General features: G+C 41.4%; 3 protein-coding genes across 3 annotated transcripts; all 3 read left to right on the top strand.

Annotated features, from left to right (window-relative positions):
• Window positions 1-2,031: 2,031 nt before the first annotated feature.
• On the top strand, window positions 2,032-5,133 carry LOC122520907. Its single transcript, XM_043641226.1, has one exon. It carries the CDS (start codon window positions 2,032-2,034, stop codon window positions 5,131-5,133), a length of 3,102 nt encoding a protein of 1,033 aa, XP_043497161.1.
• Window positions 5,134-5,215: 82 nt separating this feature from the next.
• Window positions 5,216-7,216, top strand: LOC122520908. The gene has a single exon (XM_043641227.1). It carries the CDS (start codon window positions 5,216-5,218, stop codon window positions 7,214-7,216), a length of 2,001 nt encoding a protein of 666 aa, XP_043497162.1.
• Window positions 7,217-10,585: 3,369 nt separating this feature from the next.
• LOC122520909 lies at window positions 10,586-13,542 on the top strand. Its single transcript, XM_043641228.1, has 2 exons — window positions 10,586-11,528; window positions 11,636-13,542. The coding sequence occupies exons 1-2, from the start codon at window positions 10,586-10,588 to the stop codon at window positions 13,540-13,542; spliced, it is 2,850 nt and encodes a 949-aa protein (XP_043497163.1).
• Window positions 13,543-16,396: the final 2,854 nt, after the last annotated feature.

A 16,396-nucleotide genomic window follows, 5' to 3' on the forward strand; every position in this document is an offset into this window, starting at 1 on the left:
AAATAAGTTAGTCTTTGAGAAATTATAGTTTATGTGTACAGATACTTTCTTTTTTTTTTTAGAAAATTTATAAGTTTTAAATAGTTAAGTTTTAAATCTAATTGTAGAGCATGAAATGATCTTTAAAATGACCATGTTTTAACATTTTAGAGTTATTTATTTTTCGATTTATTAAAGTTTTTGTGTAAAAAGTAGTTCTTTTTTTTTAGACACCGCATGTATTTTAAATACCTTTGCTAAACATTATGTAGATAGGCATTAAAAAAGCATTAAAATTGCTATTCTTAGACTTGATAAAATAAGTTAGTCTTTGAGAAATTATAGTTTATGTGTACAGCTTCTTTCTTTTGTTTTTAGAAAACCTATAAGTTTTAAATACTTAAGTTTAGCATAAGATTTTAGATCATGTAAACAGCATTAAAATAACAATAATAAAACATTTTAAAATTTGCTTGTGTTTGAGTAATTGAAGTTTTTGTGTACAGATTCCTTCTTTATTTTTAAAACCCTATATATTTTAATAATTAAAGTTTTATATCAGTTTGTAGAGCAGTAAAAGAGCTTTTAAATGACCATGTTATAACATTTTAGAATTATTTAGTTTTGGAGTTATCAAAGTTTTTGTGTACGAAGTACTTCTTTTTTTTAGACATCCTATGTATTTTTATTACTTTTGCTTAACATCTTGTTGTTGAGCATTAAAAGAGCTTTAAAATGGCTATTCAAAGACTTGTTAAAATAAGTTAGTCTTTGAGAAATTATAGTTTATGTGTACAGCCTCTTTTTTTTTTTTTTAGAAAACCAATAAGTTTTAAATACTTCAGTTTATCATAAGATTTTAGAGTATTTAAAAGCTTTAAATTGACATTATTAATATATTTAAAAAATCTTGTTTTTCGAGTAATTAAAGTGTTTGTGTACAGATTACTTCTTTTTTTTAAAAACCCTATATATTTTAATAATTAAAGTTTTATATCAGTTTGTAGTGCAGTAAAAGATCTTTTAAATGACCATGTTATAACATTTTAGAATTATTTAGTTTTGGAGTTTGTTGCGTATCCCACGCAACGAGTGAGTAGGGTAAAGCACCTAGGCGCGTATGGCCCTGCCAAAGCGTTAGACGCGTGCGACAAAGCAATATCGTTGTTTTTAGTGGTAACCACGGTAGCGCTAAGATGCCTGCAAGGGCTCTTTCTTTATTCTAGCTCGCGTTCTCCCACTAAATTTATTACGCCAATCATATGTATCGACAGCCGCGTTATGCTCGGACTTTTCGGTGATTGGTGCAGCATTGCATCGCCTTTTGGTATAAAAGCCAGCGCGTTTTTGCGCCTGTTGTCACTCTGGATTCATCGCTCGAGATTCATCTAGCTGAGACTTGCGAGAACTACTTCAAGGAGAATTCTTTGTATTGCGTAATACCATATCATCTAAGTTCGGCCAGCGACAAGGGACAAAGGTCCTGCACGTGGCCAGAATTATCCGGATTTGTGGATTCTTCTTCATCGTTTTCAACCAGGGTTTTTATGCCGAAAGGCTTTTCCCTGACGAGCCAAATAAAGCGTACTTTTTAGTACTGATTGGGCTCAAATAAAGTTGTTATTGTGTTCTTTATTTTCCTATCCTCCTTCCCATTAATAAGGAATCTCGATATCACTCGTAAGGGCATTTTTCGATTCACTACTATCCACTGGAGTACCGATTAAGGCATCGGTCGCAACAACATTTTGGTCCTTCGAGCCGGATCGAGGGAGCTTCCTCCCCACTCTTCGTCCGGCGTCTATTGTGCATACAGTCTTCTTCAACGGAGGAGAAAGAGGCAACGGAAGACTTCCGATCGAGCAACAAAGGAGGTATTGCATCATCGCTACAAGCCGAGAAGCTTCTATTGTTCCGGTGCGTGAGTACGCTGCACGGGACGCCTTATTCAGAGGATTCACGTGAGTTTTGTAATTTCTGTTGCTTGATCATTCTTCGAAGTTGTATTTTTCCCCCTCTTTTCTCTTCTTAATTTTGCCTTTTGTCGTGAAAATGCCTCGTTTGAGTAGTGCACGTGGTGATGTTGAGCGCGTTATACGTAGATTCGAGTATGTAAAGAAAGAATTCGCGCAATTTCAAAAGGCGGTGAGCGAGATAGATCATACCAACCCGCGCGATATAATGAAATTAAAGCTTAGAATTTCCAAAGTTGATAAGAATGTGGCAATATTAGAGGAGTTGATAGAAAAGACTTCCGGTGAAACGATGGGAACGCTGGTTGACGAAATTCACAATCATGTCGAGTCAGTCATCGACGCCAGGGCGGAGGCGGAATTGATCATTAATAGAGCTGAATCGGTAGCCACTTTAGACACAAATGCGCCTACTACGAATCTATTGTCTCCAGTTAGCACTACGGTTAGCAATCCGTCCGTAGATAGCATTTACAGAGTACCGGCGGTACAATTACCTCGTTTTGACGGGCAGCATGAGGAATGGCCGAGTTTCGCGGACACGTTTCAATCGGTGATAGGAGATAATCCCGCGATTCGCGATATACAAAAATTTGCATATTTGAAATCATGTTTATCGGGACCGGCCGCGGAGAAAATAAGAGTTTTGGAAATTACCGCGGATAATTATCCGATTGCGTGGAAGACCTTAGTCGAGTGCTATGACAATCCGTTAATATTAATAAATAAGCACGTACGAGCTATTTTAGAGGGTCCCCCTATTGACAGTGAATTTCCCTCGTCTTTAATTGCCGCGTCCGATGCGCTAAGCGCAAATTATAGGGCTTTAGTAGCGACTAAAAAAGTGTTTGTCGATCAATTTGCTATTGCCGCACATCTTTCGCGAGTGGATCCAGCAACACGGCTTCAATGGGAACAACGGTATTCCCGAGATGCTTTACCGACGGTAGACGAATTTGTGATATTTTTGCGCGATCGGGGAAATGCGCTAGTAAACTCCCAGCCGGCAGAACATTCTAAAAGAATTAACAATAGCAGAAGGAACGCACCGTTAGGACCCGAGAGAAATTTTCGCTCAAGGAATTTGATGCGTAACGAGCCGCGGTTTAATTCTCCGCGAAATTGGCCGCGAATTTCCGACCGAGGACAAGTTCAAGCGTATTCCACAAGCGCGACTGTCTCGTGTGGCATATGTCGCGAGAGGCATAACACATCGGAGTGTGAGCAGCTACTGAGAGCCGAGCCCGAGGAGCGCAGAAGAATCGTGGTTAACGCCAATTTGTGTTGTAATTGTTTACAAGCTGGTCACCGCGTATACACATGTATTAAGAATGACTGCTGCAGTAAGTGCAACGGCAGGCATCATGAGTTGTTACATGTGAGAGAGGCCGTTGCAGAAGGTGCAGCGGCGGGCATCACGAATTGTTGCGTTCGAACGGCGTCGGCGGTGCAGAATGCACATGTAGAGCTCCATCACTCGCAGGCACCCGCGCTGTTACTAACTGCAGTGGTGCATTTGCTGGATCGCGACGGCAGGCCGCACGAGTGTCGTGTGCTCCTGGATTCGGGTTCCGAAGCACATTTCTTAACGATCCGGTTCGCGAATCTTCTGCGAATAGCCAAACGGGACGTGAATGTACCCATTTCTGGCGTAAACCAAACGGAAACTAGAGTCAAACAGGCAATATTAGCAACGTTGAAATCGCGAACAGAAAATTACGCGTTAGAATTACAATTCTTATTATTACCCACTGTAACGAATAGGTTGCCTTCGCAACGAATTCCGCAAGAAGAATTGACTATACCGGCAGGGATCCAATTGGCAGATCCCAAGTTTTATGAGCCCGCGAATATCGACGCGATTCTCGGTGTCGAGATTTTTGCTTCACTATGGCGCGCAGGTCAGAGCATTAGGTTGAATGAAAATTTAATGGCACAAGGAACTGTACTAGGATGGCTCGTTATGAGCACAGGAAATACGCGCACTCCGCAGAGCGTTAATTGCCACACGGCCACGGTAGATTTGAACTCACAATTGGAAAAATTCTGGAAAATTGAGGAAGTAGCTGAGAGTAGTATTAGGTCGCACGAGGAAAATTTGTGCGAAGCACATTACAGAAGCAACACGCGACGGGATGATACTGGCAGATATATAGTGAGATTGCCCTTTAAGGAAGAAAATCAGTTAGGAGATTCGTATACGAGCGCGTTACGAAGATTTCACGCATTAGAGCGATCATTATCGCGCAAGCCGAAAATTAGAGATGAATATATTAAATTCTTATCCGAATATGAAGAACTAGGGCATATGACAAGGATAGAAGGGGGACCCCACGAAGATAGATTCTATTTACCGCATCATGCTGTATTAAAGCATACTAGTATTACGACCAAATTGCGAGTAGTGTTCGACGCGTCGGCAAAAACCAGCAACGGGAAATCTTTGAATAACGTATTAATGGTTGGCCCAACCATACAGGAGGATCTATTTGCACTTTTAGTAAGATTTAGATCACATGCTATTGCTATTACCGCGGACATCGCGAAGATGTATCGGCAGATAATAATTGATCCGCGCGATCGCAAATATCAAACTATACTGTGGCGTCGACAGGAAAGTGATCCCGTGAAAACATATAGATTAAATACAGTAACCTATGGAACTGCCTCCGCGTCGTTTTTAGCAACTCGTACGTTACATCAACTCGCGAGCGACGAATTTAACAGATTCCCGAGAGCTGCCATCGCGCTTAAAGAAGATTTCTATGTAGACGACTTGTTAACCGGAGCGCGTACGGTTAGGGAAGCGAAGCAAGTCCGCGACGAGTTAATAAGTATAACCGCAGGGGCAGGCATGCATTTGCGGCAATGGGCGTCAAATTGCGCCGAGATTCTAAAGGACTTAGATACCGCAGATAATAACATCATAAATTTAGATTCGTCAGGAACGATAAAAACATTAGGTGTTAATTGGAACGCGGCCGAAGACAACATAGGCTATACGGTAAAGCGAGCAGCTGATCCATCGAAGGTTACTAAGCGTGTTATATTATCCGAAATTTCTCAGTTATTCGACCCGCTAGGTTTATTAGGACCGGTAGTAATCAACGCGAAATTGATGATGCAACGGCTATGGCAATTAAAATCAACATGGGACGAAGATGTCCCCGCCGATATATAAAATATGGCAGGAGTTCCGCCAAAATCTCCACACGCTCGAGGAGATAAGGTTCGCGCGCAACGTAGCAGGTGATGGAGAAGAAATGGAAATGCATGGTTTTTGTGACGCGAGCGAAAGGGCTTACGGCGCGTGCATTTATGTTAAAACGTTAGGAAAAAATCCCACTTTACGATTAGTCTGCGCCAAATCCAAGGTAGCGCCGCTTAAAACGCAATCGCTTCCGCGACTAGAACTTTGCGGCGCCTTAATACTTTCGCGTCTCTTTAAGGCCACTAAAAATGCTTTGCGTAGAAATGATTTCTGCCGTACAATATTTTGGACGGACTCTACGGTAGTTTTGCATTGGCTCAACACTCCGCCTCACACGTTAAAAACCTACGTAGCACATCGCGTAGCTGAAATTCAAGAGAGCACAGCTCGCGAGCTGTGGCGTCATGTATCGTCCGAACATAACCCCGCGGATTTAATTTCTCGCGGCGTTACACCTGCCGAACTCCGTGAAAGTAAGCTCTGGAAGTCCGGTCCTGTATGGCTTATCCAGCCGGAATCAAATTGGCCGCATAGTAGATTAGAACCAATCGAAATCCCGGAAAAGAAAAGGATTGTAACTCACGCAAGGGTAGCTACTCCGTTCGAACTATTTAGACGGTACTCCTCGTTCGTCAAATTAAAGCGCATTATCGCGTATTGCGTTAGATTCGCACGTAACTCGCGCAATTTAAAAGAGAAAAGAATAATGGGTGAGTTAACCGTGGACGAATTGAAAGGCGCGGAAATAATCGCGATTAGATTGATACAGGAAGAAGCATTTCCCGAGATCATCAAATTAATCAAGTCCGGTAAAGAGGTTTGCGCATCATTCTCCGTACTTAGCCCGTTTGTAGACAATTTAGGAATATTAAGAGTTGGAGGTAGATTGGCAAGGAGCAACTTGCCATACGAGCAAAGGCATCCCGCATTATTGCCGAAAGACCATACAATTACAAACGCGATAATACGCGAAAAGCACCATCAAATAGGGCACGGTGGTACGCAAGCCACTTTGAACGCACTTCGCGAATCGTTTTGGCCAATAAATGGGCGAAGTAGCGTTAAGCGCGTAATATATAAATGCATTACTTGTCGACGTTTAAAACCCGCTACGCCGCAATATCCTATGAGTGATCTACCTGCCAGTCGTCTTCTACCGAATCGTCCGTTTATCCACACCGGCGTAGATTTCTGCGGTCCGTTATTCATCAAGGAAAGGCAACACCGGAACCGTGGTCGCGCGAAAATATATGTGGCGGTATTCGTCTGTTTTAGCACCAAGGCCGTTCATTTAGAACTCGTGAATGATCTAACGACTGAAGCATTTTTAGCAGCTTTGCGTAGATTTATGGCACGCCGTGGAAAATGTTCGGACATATATTCCGACAACGCGACTAATTTCGTAGGTGCGGCGAACGAACTAGAAGCGCGCGTCTCGCGAAGTTTGGTAAATGAAGGAATCAAGTGGCATTTCATCCCACCCCGTTCCCCCCATTTTGGAGGTCTATGGGAGGCGGCCGTAAAATCATTTAAATATCATCTAGTTCGAATTATAGGCGAGACATTGCTATCTTACGAGGCATTATTAACATACGTCCTCGAGATAGAGGCGATTCTTAACTCGCGTCCTATCACGCCTCTGTCTAATGACCCGAATGATTTGCGCGCTCTTACACCTGGGCATTTTCTAATTGGAAATTCGTTTACGAGTTTGCCAGAGGACGAATACAGGGATATACCATCCGGGCGCCTGTCCCAATGGCAGCACGTACAGCAGATGAGACAGCATTTTTGGAACCGATGGAATAAGGAATATTTGAACGAGCAGACGGTCCGTAAAAAATGGCACAGAGGCACAGCAGACAAAATAAGTCCGGGTACACTAGTCATCTTGCGAGAAGATAATTCCCCTCCACTCAAATGGTCATTAGGACGTATCGCGGAAGTACATAAAGGAGCCGACGGTATAGCACGCGTTGCGAGCGTAAAAACTGCCAACGGTCTTGTAAAGCGCGGTATTAAACGTCTTTCTCCTTTACCAAGCGATTTATAAAAAAAAAAAAAATTTTTTCTTTTTGTAATTCAGTCGCGTTAATTACTGAATATGTATTGTAATATGCGGTTAACAGTATGTATATATAGTTTATAATTTGTATTTAAGTGTGCGCATTTTGGTTTTTAAATTTTGAACGGTGCCCGTTCAAGGGGGGGGGTATGTTGCGTATCCCACGCAACGAGTGAGTAGGGCGAAGCACCTAGGCGCGTACGGCCCTGCCAAAGCGTTAGACGCGTGCGACAAAGCAATATCGTTGTTTTTAGTGGTAACCACGGTAGCGCTAAGATGCCTGCAAGGGCTCTTTCTTTATTCTAGCTCGCGTTCTCCCACTAAATTTATTACGCCAATCATATGTATCGACAGCCGCGTTATGCTCGGACTTTTCGGTGATTGGTGCAGCATTGCATCGCCTTTTGGTATAAAAGCCAGCGCGTTTTTGCGCCGGTTGTCACTCTGGATTCATCGCTCGAGATTCATCTAGCTGAGACTTGCGAGAACTACTTCAAGGAGAATTCTTTGTATTGCGTAATACCATATCATCTAAGTTCGGCCAGCGACAAGGGACAAAGGTCCTGCACGTGGCCAGAATTATCCGGATTTGTGGATTCTTCTTCATCGTTTTCAACCAGGGTTTTTATGCCGAAAGGCTTTTCCCTGACGAGCCAAATAAAGCGTACTTTTTAGTACTGATTGGGCTCAAATAAAGTTGTTATTGTGTTCTTTATTTTCCTATCCTCCTTCCCATTAATAAGGAATCTCGATATCACTCGTAAGGGCATTTTTCGATTCACTACTATCCACTGGAGTACCGATTAAGGCATCGGTCGCAACAACATTTTGGTCCTTCGAGCCGGATCGAGGGAGCTTCCTCCCCACTCTTCGTCCGGCGTCTATTGTGCATACAGTCTTCTTCAACGGAGGAGAAAGAGGCAACGGAAGACTTCCGATCGAGCAACAAAGGAGGTATTGCATCATCGCTACAAGCCGAGAAGCTTCTATTGTTCCGGTGCGTGAGTACGCTGCACGGGACGCCTTATTCAGAGGATTCACGTGAGTTTTGTAATTTCTGTTGCTTGATCATTCTTCGAAGTTGTATTTTTCCCCCTCTTTTCTCTTCTTAATTTTGCCTTTTGTCGTGAAAATGCCTCGTTCGAGTAGTGCACGTGGTGATGTTGAGCGCGTTATACGTAGATTCGAGTATGTAAAGAAAGAATTCGCGCAATTTCAAAAGGCGGTGAGCGAGATAGATCATACCAACCCGCGCGATATAATGAAATTAAAGCTTAGAATTTCCAAAGTTGATAAGAATGTGGCAATATTAGAGGAGTTGATAGAAAAGACTTCCGGTGAAACGATGGGAACGCTGGTTGACGAAATTCACAATCATGTCGAGTCAGTCATCGACGCCAGGGCGGAGGCGGAATTGATCATTAATAGAGCTGAATCGGTAGCCACTTTAGACACAAATGCGCCTACTACGAATCTATTGTCTCCAGTTAGCACTACGGTTAGCAATCCGTCCGTAGATAGCATTTACAGAGTACCGGCGGTACAATTACCTCGTTTTGACGGGCAGCATGAGGAATGGCCGAGTTTCGCGGACACGTTTCAATCGGTGATAGGAGATAATCCCGCGATTCGCGATATACAAAAATTTGCATATTTGAAATCATGTTTATCGGGACCGGCCGCGGAGAAAAAAGAGTTTTGGAAATTACCGCGGATAATTATCCGATTGCGTGGAAGACCTTAGTCGAGTGCTATGACAATCCGTTAATATTAATAAATAAGCACGTACGAGCTATTTTAGAGGGTCCCCCTATTGACAGTGAATTTCCCTCGTCTTTAATTGCCGCGTCCGATGCGCTAAGCGCAAATTATAGGGCTTTAGTAGCGACTAAAAAAGTGTTTGTCGATCAATTTGCTATTGCCGCACATCTTTCGCGAGTGGATCCAGCAACACGGCTTCAATGGGAACAACGGTATTCCCGAGATGCTTTACCGACGGTAGACGAATTTGTGATATTTTTGCGCGATCGGGGAAATGCGCTAGTAAACTCCCAGCCGGCAGAACATTCTAAAAGAATTAACAATAGCAGAAGGAACGCACCGTTAGGACCCGAGAGAAATTTTCGCTCAAGGAATTTGATGCGTAACGAGCCGCGGTTTAATTCTCCGCGAAATTGGCCGCGAATTTCCGACCGAGGACAAGTTCAAGCGTATTCCACAAGCGCGACTGTCTCGTGTGGCATATGTCGCGAGAGGCATAACACATCGGAGTGTGAGCAGCTACTGAGAGCCGAGCCCGAGGAGCGCAGAAGAATCGTGGTTAACGCCAATTTGTGTTGTAATTGTTTACAAGCTGGTCACCGCGTATACACATGTATTAAGAATGACTGCTGCAGTAAGTGCAAGGCAGGCATCATGAGTTGTTACATGTGAGAGAGGCCGTTGCAGAAGGTGCAGCGGCGGGCATCACGAATTGTTGCGTTCGAACGGCGTCGGCGGTGCAGAATGCACATGTAGAGCTCCATCACTCGCAGGCACCCGCGCTGTTACTAACTGCAGTGGTGCATTTGCTGGATCGCGACGGCAGGCCGCACGAGTGTCGTGTGCTCCTGGATTCGGGTTCCGAAGCACATTTCTTAACGATCCGGTTCGCGAATCTTCTGCGAATAGCCAAACGGGACGTGAATGTACCCATTTCTGGCGTAAACCAAACGGAAACTAGAGTCAAACAGGCAATATAGCAACGTTGAAATCGCGAACAGAAAATTACGCGTTAGAATTACAATTCTTATTATTACCCACTGTAACGAATAGGTTGCCTTCGCAACGAATTCCGCAAGAAGAATTGACTATACCGGCAGGGATCCAATTGGCAGATCCCAAGTTTTATGAGCCCGCGAATATCGACGCGATTCTCGGTGTCGAGATTTTTGCTTCACTATGGCGCGCAGGTCAGAGCATTAGGTTGAATGAAAATTTAATGGCACAAGGAACTGTACTAGGATGGCTCGTTATGAGCACAGGAAATACGCGCACTCCGCAGAGCGTTAATTGCCACACGGCCACGGTAGATTTGAACTCACAATTGGAAAAATTCTGGAAAATTGAGGAAGTAGCTGAGAGTAGTATTAGGTCGCACGAGGAAAATTTGTGCGAAGCACATTACAGAAGCAACACGCGACGGGATGATACTGGCAGATATATAGTGAGATTGCCCTTTAAGGAAGAAAATCAGTTAGGAGATTCGTATACGAGCGCGTTACGAAGATTTCACGCATTAGAGCGATCATTATCGCGCAACCGAAAATTAGAGATGAATATATTAAATTCTTATCCGAATATGAAGAACTAGGGCATATGACAAGGATAGAAGGGGGACCCCACGAAGATAGATTCTATTTACCGCATCATGCTGTATTAAAGCATACTAGTATTACGACCAAATTGCGAGTAGTGTTCGACGCGTCGGCAAAAACCAGCAACGGGAAATCTTTGAATAACGTATTAATGGTTGGCCCAACCATACAGGAGGATCTATTTGCACTTTTAGTAAGATTTAGATCACATGCTATTGCTATTACCGCGGACATCGCGAAGATGTATCGGCAGATAATAATTGATCCGCGCGATCGCAAATATCAAACTATACTGTGGCGTCGACAGGAAAGTGATCCCGTGAAAACATATAGATTAAATACAGTAACCTATGGAACTGCCTCCGCGTCGTTTTTAGCAACTCGTACGTTACATCAACTCGCGAGCGACGAATTTAACAGATTCCCGAGAGCTGCCATCGCGCTTAAAGAAGATTTCTATGTAGACGACTTGTTAACCGGAGCGCGTACGGTTAGGGAAGCGAAGCAAGTCCGCGACGAGTTAATAAGTATAACCGCAGGGGCAGGCATGCATTTGCGGCAATGGGCGTCAAATTGCGCCGAGATTCTAAAGGACTTAGATACCGCAGATAATAACATCATAAATTTAGATTCGTCAGGAACGATAAAAACATTAGGTGTTAATTGGAACGCGGCCGAAGACAACATAGGCTATACGGTAAAGCGAGCAGCTGATCCATCGAAGGTTACTAAGCGTGTTATATTATCCGAAATTTCTCAGTTATTCGACCCGCTAGGTTTATTAGGACCGGTAGTAATCAACGCGAAATTGATGATGCAACGGCTATGGCAATTAAAATCAACATGGGACGAAGATGTCCCCGCCGATATATATAAAATATGGCAGGAGTTCCGCCAAAATCTCCACACGCTCGAGGAGATAAGGTTCGCGCGCAACGTAGCAGGTGATGGAGAGAAATGGAAATGCATGGTTTTTGTGACGCGAGCGAAAGGGCTTACGGCGCGTGCATTTATGTTAAAACGTTAGGAAAAAATCCCACTTTACGATTAGTCTGCGCCAAATCCAAGGTAGCGCCGCTTAAAACGCAATCGCTTCCGCGACTAGAACTTTGCGGCGCCTTAATACTTTCGCGTCTCTTTAAGGCCACTAAAAATGCTTTGCGTAGAAATGATTTCTGCCGTACAATATTTTGGACGGACTCTACGGTAGTTTTGCATTGGCTCAACACTCCGCCTCACACGTTAAAAACCTACGTAGCACATCGCGTAGCTGAAATTCAAGAGAGCACAGCTCGCGAGCTGTGGCGTCATGTATCGTCCGAACATAACCCCGCGGATTTAATTTCTCGCGGCGTTACACCTGCCGAACTCCGTGAAAGTAAGCTCTGGAAGTCCGGTCCTGTATGGCTTATCCAGCCGGAATCAAATTGGCCGCATAGTAGATTAGAACCAATCGAAATCCCGGAAAAGAAAAGGATTGTAACTCACGCAAGGGTAGCTACTCCGTTCGAACTATTTAGACGGTACTCCTCGTTCGTCAAATTAAAGCGCATTATCGCGTATTGCGTTAGATTCGCACGTAACTCGCGCAATTTAAAAGAGAAAAGAATAATGGGTGAGTTAACCGTGGACGAATTGAAAGGCGCGGAAATAATCGCGATTAGATTGATACAGGAAGAAGCATTTCCCGAGATCATCAAATTAATCAAGTCCGGTAAAGAGGTTTGCGCATCATTCTCCGTACTTAGCCCGTTTGTAGACAATTTAGGAATATTAAGAGTTGGAGGTAGATTGGCAAGGAGCAACTTGCCATACGAGCAAAGGCATCCCGCATTATTGCCGAAAGACCATACAATTACAAACGCGATAATACGCGAAAAGCACCATCAAATAGGGCACGGTGGTACGCAAGCCACTTTGAACGCACTTCGCGAATCGTTTTGGCCAATAAATGGGCGAAGTAGCGTTAAGCGCGTAATATATAAATGCATTACTTGTCGACGTTTAAAACCCGCTACGCCGCAATATCCTATGAGTGATCTACCTGCCAGTCGTCTTCTACCGAATCGTCCGTTTATCCACACCGGCGTAGATTTCTGCGGTCCGTTATTCATCAAGGAAAGGCAACACCGGAACCGTGGTCGCGCGAAAATATATGTGGCGGTATTCGTCTGTTTTAGCACCAAGGCCGTTCATTTAGAACTCGTGAATGATCTAACGACTGAAGCATTTTTAGCAGCTTTGCGTAGATTTATGGCACGCCGTGGAAAATGTTCGGACATATATTCCGACAACGCGACTAATTTCGTAGGTGCGGCGAACGAACTAGAAGCGCGCGTCTCGCGAAGTTTGGTAAATGAAGGAATCAAGTGGCATTTCATCCCACCCCGTTCCCCCCATTTTGGAGGTCTATGGGAGGCGGCCGTAAAATCATTTAAATATCATCTAGTTCGAATTATAGGCGAGACATTGCTATCTTACGAGGCATTATTAACATACGTCCTCGAGATAGAGGCGATTCTTAACTCGCGTCCTATCACGCCTCTGTCTAATGACCCGAATGATTTGCGCGCTCTTACACCTGGGCATTTTCTAATTGGAAATTCGTTTACGAGTTTGCCAGAGGACGAATACAGGGATATACCATCCGGGCGCCTGTCCCAATGGCAGCACGTACAGCAGATGAGACAGCATTTTTGGAACCGATGGAATAAGGAATATTTGAACGAGCAGACGGTCCGTAAAAAATGGCACAGAGGCACAGCAGACAAAATAAGTCCGGGTACACTAGTCATCTTGCGAGAAGATAATTCCCCTCCACTCAAATGGTCATTAGGACGTATCGCGGAAGTACATAAAGGAGCCGACGGTATAGCACGCGTGGCGAGCGTAAAAACTGCCAACGGTCTTGTAAAGCGCGGTATTAAACGTCTTTCTCCTTTACCAAGCGATTTATAAAAAAAAAAAAATTTTTTTTTTTTGTAATTCAGTCGCGTTAATTACTGAATATGTATTGTAATAGCGGTTAACAGTATGTATATATAGTTTATAATTTGTATTTAAGTGTGCGCATTTTGGTTTTTAAATTTTGAACGGTGCCCGTTCAAGGGGGGGGGTATGTTGCGTATCCCACGCAACGAGTGAGTAGGGCGAAGCACCTAGGCGCGTACGGCCCTGCCAAAGCGTTAGACGCGTGCGACAAAGCAATATCGTTGTTTTTAGTGGTAACCACGGTAGCGCTAAGATGCCTGCAAGGGCTCTTTCTTTATTCTAGCTCGCGTTCTCCCACTACATTTATTACGCCAATCATATGTATCGACAGCCGCGTTATGCTCGGACTTTTCGGTGATTGGTGCAGCATTGCATCGCCTTTTGGTATAAAAGCCAGCGCGTTTTTGCGCCGGTTGTCACTCTGGATTCATCGCTCGAGATTCATCTAGCTGAGACTTGCGAGAACTACTTCAAGGAGAATTCTTTGTATTGCGTAATACCATATCATCTAAGTTCGGCCAGCGACAAGGGACAAAGGTCCTGCACGTGGCCAGAATTATCCGGATTTGTGGATTCTTCTTCATCGTTTTCAACCAGGGTTTTTATGCCGAAAGGCTTTTCCCTGACGAGCCAAATAAAGCGTACTTTTTAGTACTGATTGGGCTCAAATAAAGTTGTTATTGTGTTCTTTATTTTCCTATCCTCCTTCCCATTAATAAGGAATCTCGATATCACTCGTAAGGGCATTTTTCGATTCACTACTATCCACTGGAGTACCGATTAAGGCATCGGTCGCAACAACAGAGTTATCAAAGTTTTTGTGTACGAAGTACTTCTTTTTTTTAGACATCCTATGTATTTTTATTACTTTTGCTTAACATCTTGTTGTTGAGCATTAAAAGAGCTTTAAAATGGCTATTTTAAAACATGTTGAAATAAGTTAGTCTTTGAGAAATTATAGTTTATGTGTACAGCTTCTTTCTTTTTTTTTTAGAAAACCTATAAGTTTTAAATACTTAGGTTTATCATAAGATTTTAGAGCATTTCAAAGCTTTAAATTGACATTATTAAAATATTTTAAAAATTGCTTTTTTTCGAGTAATTAAAGTTTTTGTGTACAGATTAATTCTTTTTTTTTAAATACCCTATATTTTATTTATTTAAGTTTTATATCAGTTTTTAGAGCATTAAAAGAGCTTTTAAATGACCATGTTATAACATTTTAGAATTATTTAGTTTTGGAGTTATCAAAGTTTTTGTGTACGAAGTACTTCTTTTTTTTAGACATCCTATGTATTTTTATTACTTTTGCTTAACATCTTGTTGTTGAGCATTAAAAGAGCTTTAAAATGGCTATTTTAAAACATGTTGAAATAAGTTAGTCTTTGAGAAATTATAGTTTATGTGTACAGCTTCTTTCTTTTTTTTTAGAAAACCTATAAGTTTTAAATACTTAGGTTTATCATAAGATTTTAGAGCATTTCAAAAGCTTTAAATTGACATTATTAAAATATTTTAAAAAATTGCTTTTTTTCGAGTAATTAAAGTTTTTGTGTACAGATTAATTCTTTTTTTTTAAATACCCTATATATTTTATTTATTTAGGTTTTATATCAGTTTTTAGAGCATTAAAAGAGCTATTAAATAATCATGTTATAACATTTTAGAATTATTTAGTTTTGGAGTTATCAAAGTTTTTGTGTACGAAGTACTTCTTTTTTATAGACACCCTATGTATTTTAAATACTTTTGCTTAACATCTTGTTCTTCTTCTTCTTCTTCTTTCTTTAGTTTAGGCAAATTGCCTGTTCTTTAACGACGTTTTTCTGCCTATTGCACTGTTAAATTGTCGCACCATCGTTTTCGTGGGCGCCCCGTGCTTCTGCGGCCTGCCGACATCTTGTTTTTTAACATCTTGTTGTTTAGCATTAAAAAAGCTTTAAAATGGCTATTCAAAGACTTGTTAAAATAAGTTAGTCTTTGAGAAATTATAGTTTATGTGTACAGATATTTTCTTTTTTTTTAAAAAAAATTCATAAGTTTTAAATAGTTAAGTTTTTAATTTAAATGTAGAGCATGAAATGATCTTCAAAATGACCATGTTTTAACATTCTAAACTTATTTATTTTTCTAGATATTTAAATTTTAGTGTAAAAAGTACTTCTTTATTTTTAGATACCCTATGTATTTTAAATACTTTTGCTTAACATCTTGTTGTTGAGCATTAAAAGAGCTTTAAAATGGCTATTCAAAGACTTGTTAAATAAGTTAGTCTTTGAGAAATTATAGTTTATGTGTACAGCTTCTTTCTTTTTTTTTTTTAGAAAACCTATAAGTTTTAAATACTTAGGTTTATCATAAGATTTCAGAGCATTTCAAAAGTTTTAAATTGACATTATTAAAATATTTAAAAAATTTTTTTTTCGAGTAATTAAATTTTTTGTGTACATTTTACTTCTTTTTTTTTAAAAACCCTATATATTTTATTAATTAAAGTTTTATATCAGTTTGTAGAGCAGTAAAAGAGCTTTTAAATGACCATGTTATAACATTTTAGAATTATTTAGTTTTGGAGTTATCAAAGTTTTTGTGTACGAAGTACTTCTTTTTTTTAGACATCCTATGTATTTTTATTACTTTTGCTTAACAACTTGTTGTTGAGCATTAAACAAGCTTTAAAATGGCTATTTTAAAACATGTTGAAATAAGTTAGTCTTTGAGAAATTATAGTTTATGTTTACAGATACTAAAATGACCATATTTTAACATTTTGGAGTGATTTATTTTTCGAGTTATTAAAGTTTTTGTGTAAAAAGTAGTT

The sequence above is a fragment of the Polistes fuscatus genome, unplaced genomic scaffold (assembly GCF_010416935.1).
Source record: "Polistes fuscatus isolate 324 unplaced genomic scaffold, CU_Pfus_HIC Scaffold4, whole genome shotgun sequence".
NCBI lineage: Eukaryota > Metazoa > Arthropoda > Insecta > Hymenoptera > Vespidae > Polistes > Polistes fuscatus.

Excerpts from the sequence above, each read along its gene's own strand:
- LOC122520907 (XM_043641226.1), top strand. The coding sequence starts at position 2,032 with ATGCCTCGTTTGAGTAGTGCACGTGGTGATGTTGAGCGCGTTATACGT.
- LOC122520908 (XM_043641227.1), top strand. The coding sequence starts at position 5,216 with ATGGAAATGCATGGTTTTTGTGACGCGAGCGAAAGGGCTTACGGCGCG.
- LOC122520909 (XM_043641228.1), top strand. The coding sequence starts at position 10,586 with ATGACAAGGATAGAAGGGGGACCCCACGAAGATAGATTCTATTTACCG. Across the intron at positions 11,529-11,635 it reads GTTCGCGCGCAACGTAGCAG|TCTGCGCCAAATCCAAGGTA; the intron begins GTGATGGAGAGA and ends CTTTACGATTAG.